At 43.2% G+C, this 24,064-nt stretch overlaps 3 protein-coding genes across 4 annotated transcripts; all 3 read left to right on the top strand.

Annotated features, from left to right (window-relative positions):
* Nucleotides 1–869: 869 nt before the first annotated feature.
* On the top strand, nt 870–5,998 carry dhx33 (DEAH (Asp-Glu-Ala-His) box polypeptide 33). The gene is made up of 12 exons (XM_028422245.1): nt 870–1,208; nt 1,405–1,565; nt 1,705–1,932; nt 2,034–2,204; nt 2,388–2,573; nt 2,715–2,826; nt 2,996–3,155; nt 3,247–3,335; nt 3,430–3,557; nt 3,809–4,012; nt 4,116–4,202; nt 4,320–5,998. Exons 1-12 carry the CDS (start codon nt 998–1,000, stop codon nt 4,626–4,628), a joined length of 2,046 nt encoding a protein of 681 aa, XP_028278046.1. The 5' UTR covers nt 870–997; the 3' UTR covers nt 4,629–5,998.
* Nucleotides 5,999–6,419: 421 nt separating this feature from the next.
* c1qbp (complement component 1, q subcomponent binding protein) lies at nt 6,420–8,821 on the top strand. Its single transcript, XM_028421417.1, has 6 exons — nt 6,420–6,815; nt 7,185–7,335; nt 7,415–7,505; nt 7,620–7,715; nt 7,827–7,952; nt 8,060–8,821. The coding sequence occupies exons 1-6, from the start codon at nt 6,563–6,565 to the stop codon at nt 8,207–8,209; spliced, it is 867 nt and encodes a 288-aa protein (XP_028277218.1). The 5' UTR covers nt 6,420–6,562; the 3' UTR covers nt 8,210–8,821.
* Nucleotides 8,822–10,222: 1,401 nt separating this feature from the next.
* mlxipl (MLX interacting protein like) lies at nt 10,223–23,482 on the top strand. Of its 2 annotated transcripts, none has more exons than XM_028421297.1 (17): nt 10,223–10,803; nt 11,876–12,015; nt 12,148–12,230; nt 12,314–12,403; nt 14,852–14,893; nt 17,564–17,738; nt 18,140–18,220; nt 19,375–19,526; nt 19,650–20,253; nt 20,339–20,412; nt 20,975–21,245; nt 21,726–21,841; nt 21,980–22,102; nt 22,307–22,434; nt 22,636–22,759; nt 22,969–23,098; nt 23,189–23,482. In XM_028421297.1, exons 1-17 carry the CDS (start codon nt 10,463–10,465, stop codon nt 23,332–23,334), a joined length of 2,820 nt encoding a protein of 939 aa, XP_028277098.1. In that variant the 5' UTR covers nt 10,223–10,462; the 3' UTR covers nt 23,335–23,482. The 2 variants fall into 2 exon arrangements, with proteins under 2 accessions (XP_028277098.1, XP_028277099.1); XM_028421298.1 differs by having other exon boundaries at nt 10,225–10,803; nt 11,876–11,982.
* The last annotated feature ends 582 nt before the right edge of the window (nt 23,483–24,064 follow it).

The raw sequence follows: 24,064 nt of genomic DNA, 5'->3' as shown, positions 1-24,064 counted from the left end.
AAGACACATTCCTTCCACTGTCATTGGATGTAAACACTGTTACTCAAAATCTGAAGTGTTGACACACAAGCAGCAGGAGAGGGTGGTTATAACGTGTCTATAAAAAAAGTGGACCATGAGAACATCATTTCACTGACTGCTCAGGTTTTATGAAGAGCTCAAGAGCCTAAATACAGAGGATTATTTTACAGCATAAATGAGCCACTGATTTATTGAGGATTGAAATGTTCTTACTAGCTAATTTCACCCTCGAAAGGATAAAAAAAGCAGCACACTAATCATTTAAAACAGATAACCAGCAACTAATTCAGTCTGTCAAAGAGATAAAATCACGATCATGCCCCCTGGTGGCCACATCAAAGAAAGATCACAATTAAATCTTCTTTGAAATGCCTAAAATAAAAATAAGTCAATAAAGTAAAATAAAGTAAAATGCAATGCACGTTACAACTTTTTTAATGTAAAAACTGTTTTTGTCACAATTACACAATTTCTGTTTTTTAGTAGTGCTCGTTGCTGTCGGTATTGCATCAAAGTGAGATTCTTGCAACATCCATGCTAATGCAAGTGACAAGCAACACCACATTTCTGATAACAAGCTGACAGTTGTCTGCACACATTTGTTTTTCAAGGACAGGACAAAACACAAACTAATTCAAAAAACTAAAAATCAATTAAAATCAATTTTATAGCTAAAACAAATGTACTAATGACATAATTATACTGACAAAGTAATGATCCTTTGCCTCTTTGTGTGATTACTGCACCTCACAGCTCTGGACTCGGGTTAAATTTCTCTCAGCCTATGACGTCAAACGTCTGCGCCGGATTTGACCACGTGGGAACTCGTTTTTTTGCAGAGGCAGCAAAACATCCGCAGTGACGCTCGCTCCTCTGTCAGTGAGCATGAACAAACTCTTTTCTTTATTTTTTGACGTTAAAGAATCTCGAGTAGAGACCGCAGAGGTTTTGCCACCACCCTCACTTTTTCTAGAAGATGCCCCACGACCCCGACCCTCCTCCGGCTAAAAAATTCAAGCCGGGGTCAATCTTTTTCCGCCTCGATAAGAACAAACCTGGCATGCTGCTGCCCAGAAAGGGAAATGCGAGCACTCCGATAGACGTCCAGAGGAAACAGCTTCCAATATACCAAGCCAAACCTCAGCTACTGAACCAACTGAGACAGCTGCACAGCGCCATCCTTATAGGTACAGGGTTTTAAGCTACAGATAGCTAAAACGGCTACACTGTTAGCCACTTAAAGGGATAGTTCGCTCTGTAACTATACAACTCAGGCGTAGGAAATGTTATTGTAGCGTCGAGTGTCGCATAAAGGTGCGCATTCTGTTTATAAAATGTAACTACTGTGCTCTACCATATGAACATTTCTCTCTTACATATCAGGTGAGACCGGCTCTGGGAAAACCACCCAGATCCCTCAGTATCTGTATGAAGCTGGCATCGGGCGACAGGGCATCATCGCCATCACTCAGCCCCGCCGAGTTGCTGCAATCTCACTGGCTGGAAGGGTGGCAGAGGAGAAGAGGACCCAACTTGGCAAGCTGGTATTAACTATACACAGGTTTTCTTCATAGACCTCATAGTTCATCACTTGCTAGAAACACATCATATACCTCCTGTGGACATTTGAGTAGATATGGTAGCTTTAAGTTGAAATTTATGTGTACGTTTTTTTTTGTTCAGGTTGGATACACAGTGCGTTTTGAAGATGTCACCACCTCTGAGACAAAGCTGAAGTTTATGACGGATGGCATGCTCTTGCGAGAGGCCATCGGAGACCCCTTACTGCTGCGCTACACTGTAGTGGTGCTGGATGAAGCTCATGAGCGCACAGTGCACACTGATGTACTGTTTGGTGTGGTTAAGACTGCTCAGCGCAGGCGTCGAGAGCTTAGCAAGGTTCCCCTGAAGGTAGGAAAGCTGTTTACTTACTTGCAAACACAGGACTACTCCACTGTGTTTGCTCTACAGTCAGTCCTGTAAATTAATGTTCTTTTGTCTGATCTCCACAGGTTATTGTAATGTCGGCCACAATGGATGTGGATTTGTTCTCTGAGTATTTCAACAAGTCGCCTGTGTTGTATCTAGAGGGGAGGCAGCATCCCATCCAGATCTACTACACCAAGCAGCCGCAGTCAGACTATCTACAGGCAGCACTTGTCTCCATCTTCCAGATCCACCAGGTATTATTTGATATCTACACGAAAGAAAGTTCTTGTAATCTGTTGTATAACCAAAGTATAAGTCAAAGTCAAACAAACACAAACCTTCCTTGGCTTCATGAGGAGCACAGACCTATGAGTAAACAGTCTGCTCATGTATTGTGATGATTCTTTTTGACATATGGCCGTGCTGCTTGTGTGCAGGAAGCACCTCCCTGCCACGACATCTTAGTTTTCATGACGGGACAGGAAGAGATCGAGGCTCTAGCGAGGACGTGCCGGGACATTGCAAAGCATCTGCCTGACGGCTGTGGCCCTATGGTAGTTATCCCGTTGTATGCATCACTTCCCCCGGTGCAGCAGCTCAGGGTCTTCCAGCCAGCTCCCAAGGTAGACACACAGGAGATCAACGGAGCAGTACAGACAAAAGGACAGAATGTCTGAACTGTGTGCGCTGCTGTTGTAAACAATGTTTTCTCTTTTAGACATGTTACATTATTGTGTACATCTGTTCTCTACACTTTCTTCCAGGGTTGCAGGAAGGTCATCCTTTCAACCAACATCGCTGAGACATCAGTTACAATCTCTGGGATCAAATACGTCATAGACACAGGGATGGTAAAGGCCAAACGCTTCAATCCTGGTGAGATGATCCAGACACACGCACACGTTCAAATACTAGTACATGCAAATACTTTACAAGAGTTGAAGACTTGTTGCTTTAGTGACAGCTTTACACCTTTTAAACAAAACATAGTGAGTATAGAAGACACTGGGTTTTTCTAATTGTACGTGTGTGGTTTGACTCTCAGACAGCGGTCTGGAGGTGCTGGCAGTTCAGCGGGTTTCTAAAGCACAGGCGTGGCAGCGAGCGGGCCGGGCTGGCAGGGAAGATTCTGGCTCCTGCTATCGTCTCTACACAGAGCAGGAGTTCGACAACCTCCTCCCCATGACTGTGCCTGAGATACAGAGGTAGCACCTGGTGCTAAGCTATGTACAATGTGTTCTACACAGTGATTTTTAGGTCAGTTTGTAAGGACTTTGTGCTTCGTGTGCCCCGCAGGTGTAACTTAGCTGGTGTGATGCTGCAGCTCATGGCTCTGGGGATTCCAGATGTAATGAATTTTGATTTCATGTCCAAGCCTTCCCCAGGTATGATGATGCTTATCATGAATTACTGTGAACCTCTGATCATTGAGCAGTGAATGTAGAGTACGTCCTAGTTACATTATGTGTTTTATCCCAGAGGCCGTCCGTTCTGCTGTGGAGCATTTGGAGCTGCTGGGAGCCGTGGAGAAGAAGGAGGGGCAGGTTTCCCTCACTCCTCTGGGGAAAAAGATGGCCAGCTTTCCTCTGGAGCCTAGATATGCCAAGGTACTGTTGGATTACATTCAACTGTATTGCACTGAGACCATAAAATGCAGTTTAGCATAACATGGTTATCCCTGTGGTGCAGAATGTAGCAAGGTGACAGCTGAGGGGTAAAAAGTGCCTGCTGGTCCTGGAACAGAGAGTCCTGTGTGTGCTGATTCTGCTCTAATGTTTTTGTAGATTTAGTAAAACATAAAGTGACAGGGTGCAGCACACACTGCCTCACACTCCCTGCCTTGTTCTCTCTCTCACAGACCATCCTGTTGTCCCCGGACTACTCCTGTTCAGAGGAGGTTCTCAGCATCGTGTCACTGCTGTCGGTGGACACTGTGCTGTACAACCCTCCAGCCCGGCGGGAGGAGGTGCTCGCTGCCCGCAAGAAGTTCAGTTCCAGCGAAGGAGACCACATGACACTGCTTAACATTTATAGAGCATTCAAGAAAGTCAGTGGAAACAAGGTTGGTATAAAGAAGAACAAAGTATACAGTATGTGAAGCAAAATGCTGACATGAAATACTGTTGCTAAGTTATCACCTGATCTGCTCTGTGTCTGTGTTATAGGAGTGGTGTCGAGAGAACTTTGTTAACAGCAGGAACATGGGACTTGTAAAAGAAGTCCAGGCACAGCTCAGAGAAATCTGCCTTAAGGTACACATCTACTGTCAGAATGTGATTTAAAATGTAGTTTTTCTTGCATATTGTCAGCTGTTCCTGTCTTACTTAAACACAGTAGCTCATCTGACCTTAGTAATCATTGTTCCTCAGCTGAATCTGAAGCTCGAGTCATGCGGGGCGGACACAGGTAACGTTCGCCGCTGCCTGGCCCACGGAATGTTCGTCAATGCTGCGGAGCTGCAGCCGGATGGCAGCTACCTGGCTCTAGACACCCACCAGCCTGTGGCCATCCACCCCTCCTCCGTCCTATTCCAGGCCAAGCCAGCGTACGTGATCTTTAACGAGCTGCTGCACACCTCCCGCTGCTATATGAGAGACCTCTGTTTGGTAGACGCCGACTGGCTGCTGGAGGCAGCGCCAGAGTACTTTGGACGTAAGCTGCACCTTACCAAGAGCTAACAAATGGAGGTGCAGCACACCTTCCTGTAATCACAATGAATTCTTTCAAAGAAGACGCTTTTTCCAAGTCAGATCACAACTTGTTCTCTGTAGTACACTTCTCTGGATTCCTCTACCTCCCAGTTGACAAACATCTGGCATGTGTCACTGCAGCAGTAATCTGCACATTGAGGCCTCACAACCTTGACTTCCTCCAGACTGTCAATCAGATTTTTGTAAGCTGCATTTTATCTATATTTAGTCGTGCCTCTGTTCTTTTGGCATTTGCATGCTTTCACAGCACAGCTGATTCATCAGGGTTATAATGCTACTCAATATGTGTTCCTATTACCAATGCTATACTTAATTCTTTTACAATCTACCTAAGGGTATTCTGAATGCGGACAGGTTATATAGCTTTCAATAAGCTAGGCAGTCGTGAAAATCCCCACCATGTTGTTTTGGGTTTATGATGACTGATCTTAAAGGATTTTTATTCTAAAAACAAGATAACACAGTTAAAAAGACACCAGAGTTGATAGTTCTGACATGTCACAGTGACATGATTTCACTTTAATACTCATGCAGCATATGCTGAGTTAGCTTGTGCATGGTTTTTTTTTTTTTTTTTACCTCTAAGATTGTATCATCACATCGTGCACGTCAGGAGAAGCAGCATGCCCTATTCTCCATGTTCCTCCTTGTTGTTAGATGTCACAGATACTCTCTCAACCTTGCACATGTATGCCGACAACAAATGTATGCAATGCATGAAGATCATAGTCAACGATCTGATCACTCAGGTCCTTCACACTTTGTAGAATGTAAGACAAATTATATTCAGAAATAGGACATTGTTTCTTTTTTTATATACTGAACTCAGGATTGTACAATATACACTGTAACCTGATTAAAATTACATAAACTTTCTAGCTTTTAACTCAAGACACAAAATGCACCCAAAGTTACTGCAGTTGATTGCCAGTCAATGCTGTTAAAAGTCCACCATTTAAGATGTGCATGACTTTTACATGCCTGCATGTAGTTTATATATTTGAATGCACACCTTTGATTGTGTAATATATTTTTGTTATAGTATTACAAAACAGCAGTTGTTATTTCTAATAAAAATACACTCACCTGCCACAAGACACAAGACTGGACAACATATGTTCTGAAACAACAATAATTCCACTGCATTACTGAAGGCATCAACTAGCATTTAATAGTATAGTCTTTTTTATTTAAAAGATACATTATTAAATGTCCTCATATCAGAAAAACATGATTTATCTGCACTTGTAACAGTGACCAAACCATTTAGAGATGTTGGAAAACAGCATGATACAACTGGTTCAACCTCATTACTACACATTATTTTGAGTGATGCAACCCCCTCCTCCAGAATAAGTGTGTCCATTGTAGCTTCATTTGATGTTAAGCATTTAATGAAACCTAAATATATAAAGCAATAAAGGTTCTTATTGATTTTATTTTGATTTGATTTTGATTTCTATGCCATCTTTCTTTGACATTATCTACACACACCAACCTTTCAGTCATTGCTAAGGGGGGGAAATCAGTCTGTTTCTTATTTGAGCCAAAGGGGGCGCTGTGGGGTGGCGCCTGTTGTGACATGCTGTTACTATCACACATACCTAATAATTATAAAAAAAAAATAATTTAATTAAATCGTTTATGTTATGGCGTTATGTTAACTTTGTTCGGAGTACAATAATCTAAAAAGATAATAGAAATATTTCTGTTGCATTTCTTTTACGTAAATAAATTGACTACTTCCGGTGTAGAGGTCATAGTTACCGTAGGTCAACGCGTCCTTCCACACGTGTTGTCTGCATCTTCTAGAAGCAGCAGTGCCGGGTGTACTAGCAGTTCAGTGTGTGTCGGTAAATTTATTCGTTGTGTTGTTACGGGCTTTGTTGTTTTATTCCATCATGTTGAAGTCAGTTGTCCGCGCGGTTGGAGCCGCTGTTCGCATTTCTTCAGCCAGCACGTCCACAGCGCGAGCGCTGCCATTAGGCTGCCCGGCTCTGCGCACTCCGAGTTCGGCAACAACTCGGCCCTTCACCCGGTCTCTCTGGATGCTGAACAGTAACGGAGCCTCGTCGGGGTACAGGCCGAAACTTTTTAGCTCAAAAGTGCTGAGCCCCTCGGTATCATGTGGATGTGGAGGACTTCATACAGAAGGTGAGGTTGATGTACAGATTTTAAACCAGCTAGCCTGCTACAAGAGCTAGCTTAATATAAAGTTAGACTTATGAAGACAGGTTGATGTGTTGCAAATTTAAACGTAATCCATAAAGACCATGAATACTTGTGGTCTTTGTCTACCTTGTGTAAAGTCAGCACTCAGCATCTTTTATAAACTGTTATCTTTTACCTTGAAACAAACAAGGTCAGTGAAGTACTTGCTAACTACCCACAGAAACCTATGAGTAGTTAGCAATAGTTCAAACTAGACAACTGTTTGCGCCGGTCAGTTAACAGTAATGTGTGTTGCTTGCTTTCCGTGATGAAATCATAACTCATCATCTCAACTTATAATTCTGTTCTCAGGTGACAAAGCATTTGGCGACTTCCTGTCAGATGAAATCAAGGAGGAGAAGAAGATTCAGAAAGGCAAAACTCTTCCTAAAGTGTCTGGAGGATGGGAGATGGAGATGAACGGCACAGAGGCTAAACTCACAAGAAATGTTTCTGGGGAAAAGTAAGGCCACCACAGTCACTCAGCTGTTCTAGACAATACGCTGCACTGAATGAGTTAATAATATACCTGCTCTTTACAGAGTCACTGTCACATTCAATGTCAACAACAGCATTCCTCCAAACTTTGAGGAAGAGATGGAACAAGGGCAGCAAAAACCAGCAGAAGAAGAGGTGAGCCTGAGTGTAACAGTGAAAAGGGTCCACTGTATAAAATAAATACAATGAGTGAAATGATCTTGACAAAAATGAGTAAAGCTGTTACCCACTGAATAATTCTCTTTACAGCCAGAGATTGTGTCAACACCCAACTTTGTTGTTGAAGTAACAAAGCAGGCTGCAAAACATTCCCTGGTGTTTGACTGCCATTTCCCTGAGGATGAGGTAAAAACATTCAGATAATGTCAGCAGTAGCAGTGTGTCTGACTGACCCTGCTCTCAGGCAATGTACTGAATGTCTGAATTAAGCAGAAGAGGTGGATTTTCAATTCATAGGTTAGCCATGGTGAAGGAGAGGAGGAGAGCGATATCTTTGCCATTCGAGAAGTCAGTTTCCAGCCTGAGGGAGATACAGATTGGAAGGAGACCAGCTACACACTCAACACAGATTCTCTGGACTGGGTAAGTGCTGATAACTTCATGAAAAACAGCAATAAACATTTAGAACAGTTTTTTAAAGTTAAGGATAGCATCGTCCAAGACTGCTGACTTGCTGTGCTGTTGTTCAGGCCCTGTATGACCACCTGATGGACTTCCTGGCTGACCGTGGGGTCGACAACACTTTTGCTGATGAACTAATGGAGCTGAGCACTGCCATGGAGCATCAAGAGTACATCAAGTTCCTGGAAGATCTCCAAGGCTTTGTCAAATGTAACTAATGTTAGACATATACTCAGTTTTTACTATTCTCCAGTACACCTTCTGTCATGTAAGTTGGAGCTGTGGTGGTTTAGTAAGACTAAATCACTCAGTGAATGAGACTGGTAAAGATGTGCTTTAGTGTCTGTAACAGGGAGCTATGGCACCAACATTCGTTAAATTAATACTAGGCTATAAATGTGTGTTTTTTGTTTAAAATATAAATTTATTTTTCTGTAACTTAAGCGAGAGAGTTTAAATTAAAATGTCACAGCCATAAGTAATGCAGCAGATCCTCACACTTTTGACAACTGGTTTAATCCACTCCAGTCAGTTTGTGAATGTTTCAACTATTCTCTTGCCAATTCACAGAAAAATGTCCGGGTGTGAAATCAAAACCAAATGTATAAACAGAATCCTTGATTGAAAGATACTGGATGCGATGGCTTTGGGTTTTACAGTTTGACAAACCCGCTCTGCACATTACTTTCAGCTGGCTCCATAAGAAAGTTTGTAATAATGATGTGAGTCTGTCCATTCATGATGTTCGAAGTCTCACTTTAAATGACATACATCAGTGTGTTCAGCAAATAGAAGGTCAGTGTCCAATAAAACAGTTTGATATCGGTAAATGAAGAATTTATTTCTCACGTAAATTAGAACGTGAAGCTATTTTATTTATATGTATGGTCTATAAATGTGTAGCTGTTTGTGTGTAGTTAAGGTTTATTTACCTGTTATATGGAAAGAATGTAAGTGAAGGATAGCAAAACATGTTGCACCCCAGAGTGAAAAATCACATTACAGGCTGATCCAACCTGAGTGGAAGTTCCTCAAGACAAGTCAGAATGAGGCTCAGTAGTGTGTGTGGCCTCCACGTGCCTGTATGACCTCCCTACAACGCCTGGGCATGCTCCTGATGAGGCGGTGGATGTTGTCCTGAGGGATCTCCTCCCAGACCTGGATGAAAGCATCAGTCAACTCCTGGACAATCTGTGGTGCAACGGTGGCATCGGTGGATGGAACGATGTCCCAAATGTGCTGGATTGGATTCAGGTCTGGGGAACGGGCAGGCCAGTCCATAGCATCAATGCCTTCATCATGCAGGAACTGCTGACACACTTCAGCCTCAGGTTAGTTTTGCCCTAATGATGATGTGTTGTTGCAATAGTGCTAACCTCTGGCTAGTACATGGAGGGCTGTGTGACCCTCCAAAGAAATGCCTCCCCACACCATTACTGACCCACCACCAAACCGGTCATGCTGGAGGATGTTGCAGGCAGCAGAACGTTCTCCACAGCATCTCCAGACTCACGTGCCTTCCTGGATGAGCTGCACTACCTGAGCCACTTGTGTGGGTTGTAGACACCGCCTCATGCTACCTCTAGGGGTGAGAGCGCTGACAAAATGCAAAAGTGATCAAACATCAGGCAGAAAGGATGAGAGCAGAGAAATGGTCTGTGGTCAGCACCTGCACAACCTCTCCTTTATAGGGCTTGTCCTGATCACTGCCTCTCATTTCCACCTGTTGTCTGTTCCATTTGCACAACAGCAGCTGAAGCTGATTCACAGTCAGTGTTGATCCTAACTGGATCACAGAAGTGTGACTGACTTGGAGTTACATTGTGTTCTTTAAGTGTTCCCTTTATTATTTGAACAGTGTGTTTCTTTTCCTTTATGCTGGACAAAAGGGAGAATGTACATTTCATAAAATGTGGACAAAGAGTTTAGTTTGAACACTTCACAGCACTTGTTTCCATGTCTCTGACTTCACTGTCTTCTTTTGTAGGCTAATTCAATCAATTAGCTTTATTGGCTGTTACTTGGAAAAGATTGTGTTACCACGAGGGGAGTGGTGGTGAAACTTCAAGTGAGGAGTGCAGCAGTCAATGTCATTGAGATCCAAACTTTAAGCCTACTTCACAGCATGGAATTGTTGTCATTCAGGCAGTCCCTCTGATCATGATCATAATCATAGTTTTAGTGTTTGGTAGGTTTGATCTATTAATAATTAGCTCTGGCAGGTTTCCCTTAAAGGACTTTACCTCTGCAGGAAGCTGACCTAATGACAGCCTGCTGTTACTCAACGGTCTGCACGCACGCCGGTGCAGAGGGAGACGGATGAGGCTCCGCACTGCTGCCGTCAAGCTGCGCTTCCTTGAAGGCGTACTGGACAATCAGAAGAAGAGAGGCGGAGGGGGAGGAAGGGGAGGAAGGGGGAGTCAGCTGAGGAGAAAGTTCACCGTCTGACACTGCCGCATGAAAGGCGCAGCATGGCGAACAAGGGGAGACACTGTCCGGCCGGACAGAGCCAGCTACAGGACTTCTCAGAGTCCGACTCTGAGGGAGAAACCGTCCGGGTGATCGGGACCGGACCGGCCACCTGCTCTTTCCCTCACGCGCAGGTCATCCACAGTGGACACTTCATGGTGTCGTCGCCCCACAGCGACTCCGCCGCGCGCAGGAGAAGGAGCGGCGGCTCGCACACATACGACTTTGACACGGTGAACAGGACCTGGTGCCAAACGTACCGGTACGGCCCGTTCAGCTCCGGCAGCCTGAGCATCGACCCCACTCTGACCCGCCTGTTTGAGTGCATGTCCCTGGCCTACAGGTGGGTCCCAGTAGTCTGACAGGGGACACAGAATTCACTCTTCAGTTGTTTTCATAAACGTGCAGAGCTGCCACTGGTAGAAATGAGTAAACACCCCTTATTTCCAAATGTATAACCTTATTGTTATTTATAGCATCATCTGCACTTCACTGTGGTGCCTTGTTATGACCTGATATACAATGATATAGTGCACATAAAAAGTAATAGTTCAAATAATACATGTAGATTAAGGTTTCTAAACCATACACAGTCCACTCCCTGTATGCCTGTAAGTCTGTGTAAAAACCTGTTTTCCTGCTGCTTTCCCTCTTTAAAGTGATAGTCAGGGCTGTGTGTGGATGTTTTGTATGTCTCTTGCGCAACTGCAAGGAAAATCTTGACTGAAGACTGGACTTTGATTCTAGTTGGCAGGGCTGAAGAGATTACAGCGTAACTCACAGAAAGCAGAGAATGTCCTGAAATGCTTACTGTCACATTTATTTTAAGACAAAGACAGCTGAACACACAAAGCTGCATTATAATTCCATACCATTGCTGTGGCCTTTGTTCTGGCTGACACAGTGTTCCAATTTGTATCTTATTTTTTTATATATATATATAAATGATCCAAAACCCTGAGTATGATTGACCTTTTTGCTTTATATGTCATGTATTGAGCACATTCATGTGTTCATTATTAACCAGTCTGGTGTTAATAGGTTCCTCTCTAATGTGCTGACTCTGCTTTTGGGGAGTGTGTAACATGCAGCTGTGTCCCTCCATTAAAGGCATGTTGAACATTATTCCCTCAGCTTCCTAGCAACTCTCTGAGCACTTCACATTAGGAGCCCTCTGTTCAGCACTCAGCTAACAGACAGACATGGGGGGAAAAAGCACAGCCTGGTTTGTTTGGGTACTATTAGTGAAAATTAGGACTTTCCCAACAGAAAGCAGCACTCTCTTTGCTCTTTTCCTCCATGGTTCTTCAGTCTTCAGTCATTTCTGCATGCCTGTCCCTCCTATTTCTCTTTCATTATGTATTTTTAGAGCAGGGCCACAGTTTTATTAATTAATTTATTTTTGTCTCTTACAGTGGTAAGATAGTCTCTCCCAAATGGAAGTCCTTTAAGGGCCTGCGGTTGCTCTGGAGAGATAAGATCCGTCTGAACAATGCCATCTGGAGGGCTTGGTTCATTCAGTGTGAGTCGTCCACTGTTCTGCTGCCGGAAGAATGTAAAGACAAAAGAATAAACAAATAATTGAGAGAATTCACATTCCCTTATTAAATACATGAAGCCATCAGAGCAGATGTTTGTCATGCAGCTGTACTTGTGCTGATTTGCTCGTTGTGTCTGCTGTGTTCAGATGTGGAAAGGAGGAAGAACCCAGTGTGTGGGTTCGTCACCCCGCTGGAAGGCTCGGAGGCTGATGCACATCGGAAGCCTGAGGTGAGTGAGAATAAAACCTTCCGCACTGCAGTCTGATCCATGTGGACATGTGTCTTAGCCCTTCTCTGGTGTCATGTCAACAGGCCATTATACTAGAGGGCAGCTACTGGAAGCGAAGGATTGAGGTGGTGATCAAGGAGTATCACAAGTGGAGGATTTACTACAAGAAGAGGGTGAGCACTCATATTCAGTCTGTTTACGCCTGCTGCTCTCACCCTTGATTTCACACTGAAGTAACTCAATAAACATGGGGCTGTGACATTTACAGTGCCAATAACATGTTTTTTTCCCCCAATATACACTCAACAAAAATATAAACGCAACACTTTTGTTTTTGCTCCCATGTTTCATGAGATGGACTTGAAGATCTAAACTTCATTCCAGATACACAATATTACCATTCCTCTCAAACATTGTTCACAAATCTGTCTAAATGTGTGATAGTGAGCACTTCTGCTTTGCTGAGATAATCCATCCCACCTCACAGGTGTGCCACATCAAGATGCTGATCTGACATCATGATTAGTGCACAGGTGTACCTCAAACTGCCCACAATAAAAGGCCACCCTGAAATGTGCAGTTTTGTCTCACAGCAAAATGCCACAGATGCCACAAGCATTGAGGGAGCGTGCAATTGGCATGCTGACAGCAGGAATGTCAACCAGATCTGTTGCTCGTGCATTGAATGTTCATTTCTCCACCATAAGCCGTCTCCAAAGGCGTTTCAGAGAATATGGCAGTACATCCAACCGGCCTCACAACCGCAGACCACGAGTAACCACACCAGCCCAGGACCTCCACATCCAGCAGGTTCACCTCCGAGATCGTCTGAGACCAGCCACTCAGACAGCTGCTGAAACAATTGGTTTGCATAACCAAACAATTTCTGCACAAACTGTCAGAAACCGTCTCAGGGAAGCTCAACTGCATGCTCGTCGTCCTCATCGGGGTCTTAACCTGACTCCAGATCGTCGCCGTAACAGACTTGAGTGGGCAAATGCTCACATTCGATGGCGTCTAGCACGTTGGAGAGGTGTTCTCTTCACGGATGAATCTCGGTTTACATTGTTCAGGGCAGATGGCAGACAGCGTGTGTGGCGTTGTGTGGGTGAGCGCTTTGCTGATGTCAATGTTGTGGATCGAGTGGCCCATGGTGGTGGTGGGGTCATGGTATGGGCAGGCATCTGTTATGGACGAAGAACACAGGTGCATTTTATTGATGGCATTTTGAATGCACAGAGATACCGTGATGAGATCCTGAGGCCCATTGTTGTGCCATACATCCATGAACATCACCTCATGTTTCAGCAAGATAATGCACGGCCCCATGTTGCAAGGATCTGTACACAATTCTTGGAAGCTGAAAATGTCCCAGTTCTTGCATGGCCAGCATACTCACCAGACATGTCACCCATTGAACATGTTTGGGATGTGCTTGACCGGCGTATACGACAGCGTGCACCAGTTCCCACTAATATCCAGCAACTTCGCACAGCCATTGAAGAGGAGTGGACCAACATTCCACAGGCCACAATAGACAATCTGATAAACTCTATGCGAAGAAGATGTGTTGCACTGCATGAGGCAAATGGTGGTCACACCAGATACTGACTGGTTCTGAGTCCCCAGACCGCCAATAAAGCAGAAACAAAATGCACATTTCAGGGTGGCCTTTTATTGTGGGCAGTTTGAGGTACACCTGTGCACTAATCATGATGTCAGATCAGCATCTTGATGTGGCACACCTGTGAGGTGGGATGGATTATCTCAGCAAAGCAGAAGTGCTCACTATCACACATTTAGACAGATTTGTGAACAATGTTTGAGAGGAATGGTAATATTGTGTATCTGGAATGAAGTTTAGATCTTCAAGTCCATCTCATGAAACATGGGAGCAAAAACAAAAGTGTTGCGTTTATATTTTTGTTGAGTGTAATAGTCTATATTTAATTTGGTATTTTAGATAGAATTTTACAAAAGAATATTTAACGTCAAAGTAAAAATGGATTGATTTTCAATCAAATAAAAAATAATATGTAGAGTTAAATATACCAGTCTAGCAGTTATTGAAATGGAGATGCTGTGTGTGCACTATGAAGACATCTGTGTTCTGCAGGTCTGATGACTGCTTAGTCAGTGTTCTAAGTAATAATCTTTTTTTTCCTTTCTTTTACTTGATCATGATTCACTTTATACATCCAAGGGTGTGAGTACAATTATTCTGTACTTTCCTCTGTCCCCAAAACCAATAGATGTATCAATGCATCATAAGATAATATGCCTGAAGTTATGCTTATGGGTTTTACAGTTGTACATTGAATGTCATGTTGTCATGTGACCATGGTGCGCTTCAGTCACAGCATAACTTAACCTAATATAAAATGAATGTAAATATTGCAGTTGTTTTTTTGATGAGTGAACCTTTGAACCTTTGAGTGAACTTTCGGGTTGGCCATAAAAATGTCAATGTCATCACCGCAGCACTCTGCTGGATGCTTTTGGCTCGTACAGTATATTCATGCTAACCTCTGCTAATTCTGATGTGTTGGCAACATAGAAATAAATGTACCTTCTGCTAGTGTGATTGTGCATTTGAAGCATACTTTTCTTTTCTTTTGCAGCTTCAGAAAAAGAAGGATGACATTTTATCAATGCTACATGAGGTATTTAAAAACAAATGTTGCTTTCATATTATTGTAACATTGATAAATATTGGCTGATTGAGGCAGACTGCATTGTGTGTGTTGGTGATCTGCTTTGTTTGCATTTAAATGCAGTTTAAGTCAACATATGATCATCAACGGCCTCTGAGCAGCTCATTTTAGAATAGATTTGGCTTCCCTGGTTAACCACAGAGGAAGAGAGAGAAGAAGAAATGGGCAAAACAAGCTTGTGCCATGCGTCACAGCCTGACATTTGTAGGCAATTGACTCAAATTGAATACCTCTAACACACTTTCTGCTTTTTATCTTTATTCAAGTGAAATAGCTGCAAAATTTAATGTCATTTAATCAAATCTGACCTACTTCCAGCGGTGCTTTGTTAAAGGCTGAGCTGCAGAGGGAGCAGCGAGTTTGACAGTGACGCCAAGTGTGGCAGAAACAAAAGAGGAGAGGTAGCAGAGAGGGGGGGGGGGGGGGGGGGGGGGGTTGGAGGGCGCTGGGGAAGCACCTCATTCATGAGAGCATTCACATGAGAATGTGACATGTGCCCTCACCAGTCACAGCCGTCCCACTATCCCCTTTTTCTCCTTGATCATCATCACCTGTCTATTTTTAATACATCGTAGATTTACTGCGGCGCTGGAAGCCTATATTTTTTCTGAGGTCTCATTTAAGAACACTCCAACCATAGCTCTATATATGTATATGACCTGCTGTCACGATGCCCCGTGTGGCACATGAGAAGGTGCATATCAGCAGGTATCTGAACAGGTCAAAGGTCACTAAACCAGGTTTTTGCCGTGTTATTTCGGCTTTCTCATAACACCTCGCAGCCAGTCACTGGAAAAATACTTCATTAAGTCACAAGGGCTATTTTTGTGACAGCAGTGTTTGTCATATACTTCTTCAGTGTCTGAAATGTAATTGGTTATTTATTTTTACCCTCAGCCGCATAATCATAACATTTTATATGTGCAGATAAAATGGTGTCAGTCACACTCGCCAGGCATCACGTTTCAAAAGGTTGTTGCACAAATCCATTATGAACGGGAGCCAGTCGTCTACTCAGACTTTGATCCAATCATAAAAATAGAAAAGAATCAAAACGTGATGTTTACATTTATGTTACAGAGTCAAAAAGGACAGATTAACATAAATTTGTGGTTCAGATATTCATGGTGAATCAATAGATTCATCCCAAAGGATCACTCTTAGTGCCATCACTGATTGGCTGACTTTTATTTAGCCCCATAATGATGCTGGCAGTTGTTATATTGTGCAACTGTTTGATGCATTGTTTTCAAGCTGACTAGAAAACAAACTGAAAAATGTGGTGATATGTTTGGTTTATGCTAAAGCACCTGCTGTATTTGTGGTGGAGTACATACTAGCATTAGCACTAGACTAAACTAAATTGTTAGCATTTTCCATATACCGGTATTTAATTAAACAAAGGAAACAAAGGAAAAGCACAATGTTCGCTGGAAAACAAAATGTGCAGAAAAATTTGAAATGAGTTCAACAAGATTTGGCATGTCAGCAAAAATCCAATATCTTCCATCTCCATGCTGCTTACAATTGTAAAAATAGCCTCACAAAGCTGCTGGTATTCACACTATACACACATACTCTATCCATACACCAGCATGAGTGAGAAGTCAAATGATTATTTCTGTGTGTTTCTCAATAATTGCTATAGTGGCCATGAAAATGTGGATCAATCAATCTCTGATAATCCCGTCACACCTCATTAAAAGAAAAAGTAGTGCAACGTGCCACCTAGCAGAAGAAAACCCATTTTAAATTAATACATTTCTGATCGGAAGTGCTGAATTTTGAGGTGCTCATATGAATTTGTTTTTTTTTTCCTCCTCATCTAAGCAACAGCAGTTTGTGCTGGCAGGGGCCTCAGGTCCTCCTGTTTGCATGCACGTGTGTGTGTGACTCCCAGAATTAGGTCAGGGACAAAAGGCTGGCACTCTTATTGAAATGGTGAGACATCAAAATAAAGAAATGAACAAAGCCAACATAATGATAGCCTGTAAGGGTCTAGTGTTTTTGAACAATGTGTCAGAAGTGCTTTTTCATCATGCTCTACACACTCACATGCATATATGTACACAACAATCTTACCTCATTTCTGCTTGTACACACTTATATTCTAAGAGGGGATGTCGCATGCTCAGACGTAATCAAAACAGTTTCCGGCTCAATCTGGGCTTCCCTATAAATGCGGCCTCAGGCTCAGAAGTGTAGTGTAAAGGCACAGGAGGGTGAAGCACAGCATCTGATACCGAGGGAACAGGCCAGGTCTGGAGCTTCGTTTTCTGTGAGTTTTTTTTTTTTTTTACTGGGTTTCAAGAAGACATGTTTCTGGCTGCCTGGATGTGATGATGGAGCAGATAGGGAGAGCGCCGTGTGTGTAATATTGTTTTTGTGTAAATGAAGTGTTCTTTTGCTGATACATTTATTTAAAATACTTCCTTAGTGCCACAGATGGGACTGTTTTTTGGTTATCATTACTTGTTTTAATACTGGACTCTGCTCTCTTGAAGTGCATGCCATCAATGCTCCCCATTGCAGGCTCTCTGAATCTCTCCTAGAGAGCCCTCTAATGGATAGATCAGGGATTGGCTGGGTGTTTCTTCACTTATGGTTGATGTTCTTCAGGGTCAGATCTGCCAGTCCAAGCTGGACAAACCGTCCAATCAGATCTACCAGGAGCCTGAGGCTGCCCCGGTGGAGGCCCACATGTTTGACCTGGACTGCCTCCTGTCTGACATCTCTGACACCCTTTTCACCATGACGCAGAAACCCTGTCCCTGGGATGGTGACCGGCACAACAGTGAGTAGTCCACACCGTGGACACACCACACCAGCTCTCTAATTATCAAACATGATGGACAGGGTCAAAGCTAGAGTCAGGATAGAAAATATGTTATTTTGTTTTTCTTGCATAATGTTGTTTAGAGTACTAAATAGCATGTATAATGTATTGGATATACTAGTTTTTATTTAAGTGTATACCTGAGATGTCAGGCTGCCATTGTTAGAGCTAAATGCTAAGCTGTAGCCTAATGTTGGGAGATTTAAAACTGTTATCAACTGCCTCACATGGCTCAGCATATCAGCCCATGGAACCCACCCCACAAATAAGGAAATCACTATGATGAAAGATGCCCCGTCTGAAAACCACAGTCATTTCTCCCCTGACTCTTCACTCCGTCATGTTCTCTTCATCCACAGCATACACCAGCAACGCTGACATTATTCAGCCGGGTCTGACTCTGCTGCAGCCCAACCTGGAGGATTTCATGGATATACCAGGTAGACTTCACCTGTCTGTCTGTCTGTCTCTCTGTTTGTTTGTCAGTCTGCCAATCGGATCTTCACAGGTAGCAGCAGATATTCATGCATTCATTCAATAACAGTGGTGTACAGTCCAAAAACTAGCATAGCAGCTATAACATTTGAGACTGAGAGTCTTTATACTCTATAGGTATTTACTTTGACTTTAATCCAAATAAAATCAGAGGTAAATCAGAATTTAAGATTACATTTCTTAATGAAGTATAATACAATTTCTGTCATGTTATTGTCTCTACATGTGTAGATGTGGGCGACACTCCTTTGTTAATGTGCTGTGTCTGCAGTATATTATTTGGCCCTCTGAGGTTAAAGTGTGGTCAAAGACTGGGTTGAGCTTAGATTGGGAGAAAGAGGAAGTGGAAGAGGATGTATTTTCCACCACTGACAGGAGAAAATAAACGCAGTGATCAGCTGTGAGATGGTAGACTGATAATAAGAGTCCTGCAGGAGATGGTTCAGAGATTGTGTTGTTTGGATTTATAATGAGATAATGATTCACCATTAATAATTTGTTAATTGAAATGGATTAATGGGCTTTGTTTTACCTTTAGTGAAGCAGTCAGTAGGCCTGTGGCTACAAGTTAGCCTTTGTAACTGACAGGCAACCTGCTGCCCACTGCTATGTGCGCGTGTGCCAGTGTTTGTTCTCGCCGCACTGGCACGCTCCTGAGGGGTCAGCTGTCTGCCGCTGTTGTGGTCACGAGATGCAGAGAGTGTTTGTCAGTTGGACGCAGCCAGGAGATTAATACATGCACTGTCTTCATCTTTAATGGAAATACAGCAAGTGTCTTCTTACTGAGATGAAACCACAGACGTTCTGGTATGTGTTGTGATAGATACCGAATGTGCTAATGACAGAAGTTAGGTTGTAAAAAAAAAAAACAATTATTTAAAGCTGTTCTCTCCTTCATGACATCAGATGTGTGTAACTTTTAATCAGAGATGGCAGCTCACCACAGTCAGCTGCTGCTGTGACTTCAAAAACATGTGACCTGGCACAAACAAACACCTTGAGTGACCACTGCATGTTATTATAGAAAGTTTGGTGCCATTTTCGGATCAGATTCTCCTTCCAGCTGTGTCAGAGCTCTTTCTGTCTGTTCTTTTCTCAGATATCTTTATGAACTACCGGGGCCAGCCCGCTGAGCAGACTGGTTTTGCTGACTGTGGCTATTTTGAGAGTTCATCCAGCACGGCATTTGCACCAGTCCCCTCCCCTGTGGTAACAGCTCCTCAGCTACTTATCGATACCCAGCTGGCTCAGGTACTGCTGCTGCTAACAGCTCCTGCTGATGTTTATTTCAGTGTACAGCCACAGGAACCTTTTATTTGCAACTAGCATTGCTACAGTTTAATAATTAAAACAGAGTGAACATTTCTTTACCAGGACAACCTGACATCTGACAATTTGCCCCAGCCCTCCACATCCAGTACAAGGCCAGACCAGACCAGGTCGAGCCAGGATTGTGGTGAATACCACACGTCCAGCATCATATCAGGACCCTCATCATATGGACATCAGTCATATCACGATGCACCTGCTGCTATATGCTTTACCAGCAGTAGTGAGCAGCCAGCCTCTGCCAGCATTCCTTTTTTGTACCCACTGCCATGCCACAAGTACTACACAACGACCAGCGTGACCTCCACTGTCATCACTCACACCGCCTCCACTGGTGCTCAGGCTTCTGCAACCCAGGCTCATGGCTACTCTCATGTGGGGGACACATACTCCCAGACTCCCTGCCACTCTCTCAGTTACCCAGCTGCTGTGTCGGACCCGGTTCACACAGCACAGCCCCCTGTCACGGCAGCCCACCGCTTCTCAGTCCCAGAGCAGGTGGCTATTACGGGGGTCAGAGGAAAACACAAGCAGAAGACAGGAGGAGCAAGGACAGTTGGTCCCTCAGCTGTGCCATCTGGACCCCCAGCCATGGCCCCAACATCTACTAGCTGCCTGGCTAAACTGCTCTCCTCCAGTGCTCATGAACGTGAGTCAGTTGTTATGCATGTGATGACGGGAAAAGAAATGGTGTGTTGTTTCTGTCTGTAAACTCTTGGGTTCTGTCCTCGCAGGAAAGCCGTCACTTGGGTTTGATACTGCTGTAGTGACGGGCAAAGGTCAGAGGTCATCATCTCCCAGCTCCTCGGTGAGCCTGTCCTGAAGTATCATTAGTGTTCATGTCTTTACCAAATTTCTGCACCTCTTAAACTACAAACGGGTGAAACATACTGTTCATCTGGTGATAGGTGGACTTTGTTGTCTTTGAGCAGTAGTTTGATGAGTCACCCTAGCTTGAGTTTTTGGGGAACTAAAGTAGCCAGTTTCTTTGAGAATCCAGATGAACTCCTATGAAGAATACACATTTTCTTTGAATATTATAGAAAATCTTGTAGAATGTTTTAATTTTGGATTAAATTACCTGTTAAAATATGTAATTAAATATACATATTTTTGGTGTGCTGGTTCAGCAGCAGGTTTAAACTTTCATAATACCTCTCTACAATTACATCACTTGGTAGCTTCTAGCCAACTTCTATACATTACAACACTGACACTACTGACAGTGGCTTCTGTAGAGCATAAATAAAAAAGAGCATAATAAAATATATGTACACTAGGGTTACATAAACAGTGTAGGTGTCTGTTAGTACTGTTCTGTCTGTAACTTGTGTGACATGTCTCACTGGACATTATATGTTGTTCTGTAGACAAGCAGCAGCAGCACTCATGGTGGTGGGCCCTCATCGCAGCTGCAGCATGGAGCTGCTTGGCCTGCAGGGATACCGATGCTGACACCTCTGCACAGCCAGAGCGCCACCCTGGGCCACAGCGGGCCTCACGCCAGCACCTCCAGAGGCTCGGCGGTGTCTGCTCTGCTCACCCACGGCTCGGCGCACACCAGCCCAACCCTCCTCATTCCTAAGACCGAGAAACTCTCACCCGTCCAGCTGTACGGCACAGACAGGAGCAGCTTATCGGGTAGGACCTCACAGCTCCAGTGAAACATAGCGTGCAGGGCAGCTGCAGACTTTTAAATATGGACGTTTATTGTGCAACAACATGAGTTGATTAAGTGCTTAAATCAATTTTGGAGCACATGAATGAGTTTAATTTATAAACAAATCAGCACTTTTTAAAATGAAATCTTGCTACTTGAACTCTTGAGTTAATGATTTTTTAATGAATCATTAATCTGAGGTACACAACATGGAACGAAAAAATGACTACATTTATTAAAAGGTAGTAAGGCAACACAAACCAGTAACTGAATACATCAGCAGTCTTATCCATTCAGTATATGTTCAGTCTGATGAACCATTCATGACAAGTTCCACAGAGCTTTGGTTTGTAACCTTTGCATCATTGAACAGCACATGGACCAATTTCAGGTTTTATATTCTGATCAATTGCAAATCTTGCAAAAAAATAAAAAAAATAAAAAAGTTTTGTTTCTTATAGTTAATTTTCCAGCACATCCAGGACAGACATCACCACCAAATCCTTTAGACAAAGCCTCCAACCCCGAGTCCCCACACTCCGGCTTCTCAGGACATGGAAAGATGGAGTCAAGTAAGGTAGGAAAAACTCCATTACATGTGCATGTTCAAATCTTACAAAGAGTGCTACATAAGTAATAAAACATTGTAGTGTAATTGCTAACTGCGAGAGAATGTGAGTGCATTACATATTTCTGAGCTGTGCTGTCTCTCTAGCAAACAGAGACCAGGAGGATAACTCACATCTCAGCAGAGCAGAAGAGGCGTTTCAACATCAAACTGGGATTTGACACTTTACATAACCTCGTGACAACACTCAGCTCTCAGCCAAGCATAAAGGTACTGTGAAAAGACGTGCAAATGTGTTACAGCATCATGTGCTGAAGGGTGGAGGCGGAGAGCATCAAAGAGCAATTTGTGTGGCTGCAGATTTTGACTAGAAAATGACAGTATGTGACATGTAAATGTAACCGAGGAGCCAGCACATCATTAGGAATAATGAAAATGAATGATGTGTGGTAATCCTGCTTTCTGCTGGCGCAGATCAGCAAAGCCACCACGCTACAGAAGACCGCCGAGTACATCGGAAAGATGCAGCAGGAGAGAGCCCAGCTGCACGAGGAGGCCCAGAGACTCAGAGAGGAGATCCAGCTCCTGAACGTCGCCATTAAGTGAGACCTTTGTACCAGAGGATGAATTTAAAAATTTACTATTTAGGATTTTGGTTTGTGCCCCTTAACACAACTGTTTGCATATTAGAATGAATAATGATTTCAGACAGACTGGAAACACAGTGTATCTCTCCTTCCTTTTCCTGCTCACATTAAAATGCAACATCCTGCTTTGCTGACTCAGCACGTCTCTTCATGCAGTGCCTGCCAGCAACAGCTTCCAGCCACTGGTGTTCCCATCACTCGACAGCGCTTTGACCACATGAGGCGGAAGTTCAGAGAGTACGTCCGGGCCCAGACTCTGCAAAACTGGAAGTTCTGGATCGTATCCTTATGGGACACATCAAACTATTATTTGATCATTTGAGTAATCAGCCAGATAAAATAGTATCAGTTACTGTGAGCCTTATCTGGCAGGCAATATAAGTTTAAGATAACTACTTTATTGTCTTTTTATGTTGCACAAAAACACCTTAGGGGTGTTTCCTCTAAACTTTTATGAAAGGAATGAATTTTTCCTCAACTTGTTGTCAGTTCAGTATCATCATTGAGCCGCTGTTTGAGTCCTACAATGGAATGGTGTCCACTGCTAGTGTGGAAGACCTGTGTCGATCCACTCTGTCCTGGCTGGACCAGCACTGCTCCCTGCCTGCCCTCAGACCCAGTGAGTCCATTACAGCTGCGAAGCAGATCTTTATCCACATGTGTGTGCAGTCATATTAGCTGTAACCCTCATCTGTCATTGTTCCCTCAGTGGTGCTGAGTTCACTCCGCCTCCTGAGTACCACCACGGCCATCCTGACCGACCCCAGCCTCCTACCGGAGCAGGCCACACTTGCTGTTACCCAGGGCGACCCCACTGCTGCCCTGGACCACTCCTTACAGCCCGCTCGGCAGTAACATACACCCCATGTGACCTTTTGAAGAACAGACTCAGTGGAAAAAGCCATTACCAGGCACAGGAGACCTCAGAGTCAGAAGAATGGGATGATTTAAAAAAAGACTATAAGACTCTTATTAATACATAATCATATTTCCAATAAAAAACAGCTGCTAAGAATGTATTCCAGTACTTTTAATACTCTAAAGAACTACACTATATTTGATCAATGCTTACAGCATACAATATACCCTAATTTTTAAGCTTTAAGTGTTTTTAATGGGTCAACCTGAAATCAGATAATGGCAAGAAAATGCAAGTTCCTGGATTTTATATAAATATGTATTTACATTATTAAGGTAATCTAAATTGCCGCATGTATTATTGATTATTACATTATTACAGTTTTACACTATAATGAGCCCTACACAAAAAAAGCCCACATGCTCCCTAGTAAGGCAAAAGAAAGGAAAACTATATTTACATCTTTCAGATGTGCAGTTTAATTCTAAATCATGAATATATATATTTTATATATATGAGTCAACTGATATGCACACATGGCTTTTTAAAAGACATATGAAAATGTAACTACAATGGCATTGGCTCAGTTCTGTTCATAAATAATAAGGATAACACCCTGCAACATTCTAAATTATTATTTTCCACTGTGTGTTTGAGTGTATCATGAACTGAACTGCTCCGCTTTGTCTTACAAAGCCGTTTCATACGTGAATATTGGGGAGTCGC

Source organism: Parambassis ranga, chromosome 14 (assembly GCF_900634625.1).
Source record: "Parambassis ranga chromosome 14, fParRan2.1, whole genome shotgun sequence".
NCBI lineage: Eukaryota > Metazoa > Chordata > Actinopteri > Ambassidae > Parambassis > Parambassis ranga.
Note: the sequence above shows the minus strand (reverse complement) of the source record. Positions and strands in the feature narration are given on the sequence as shown.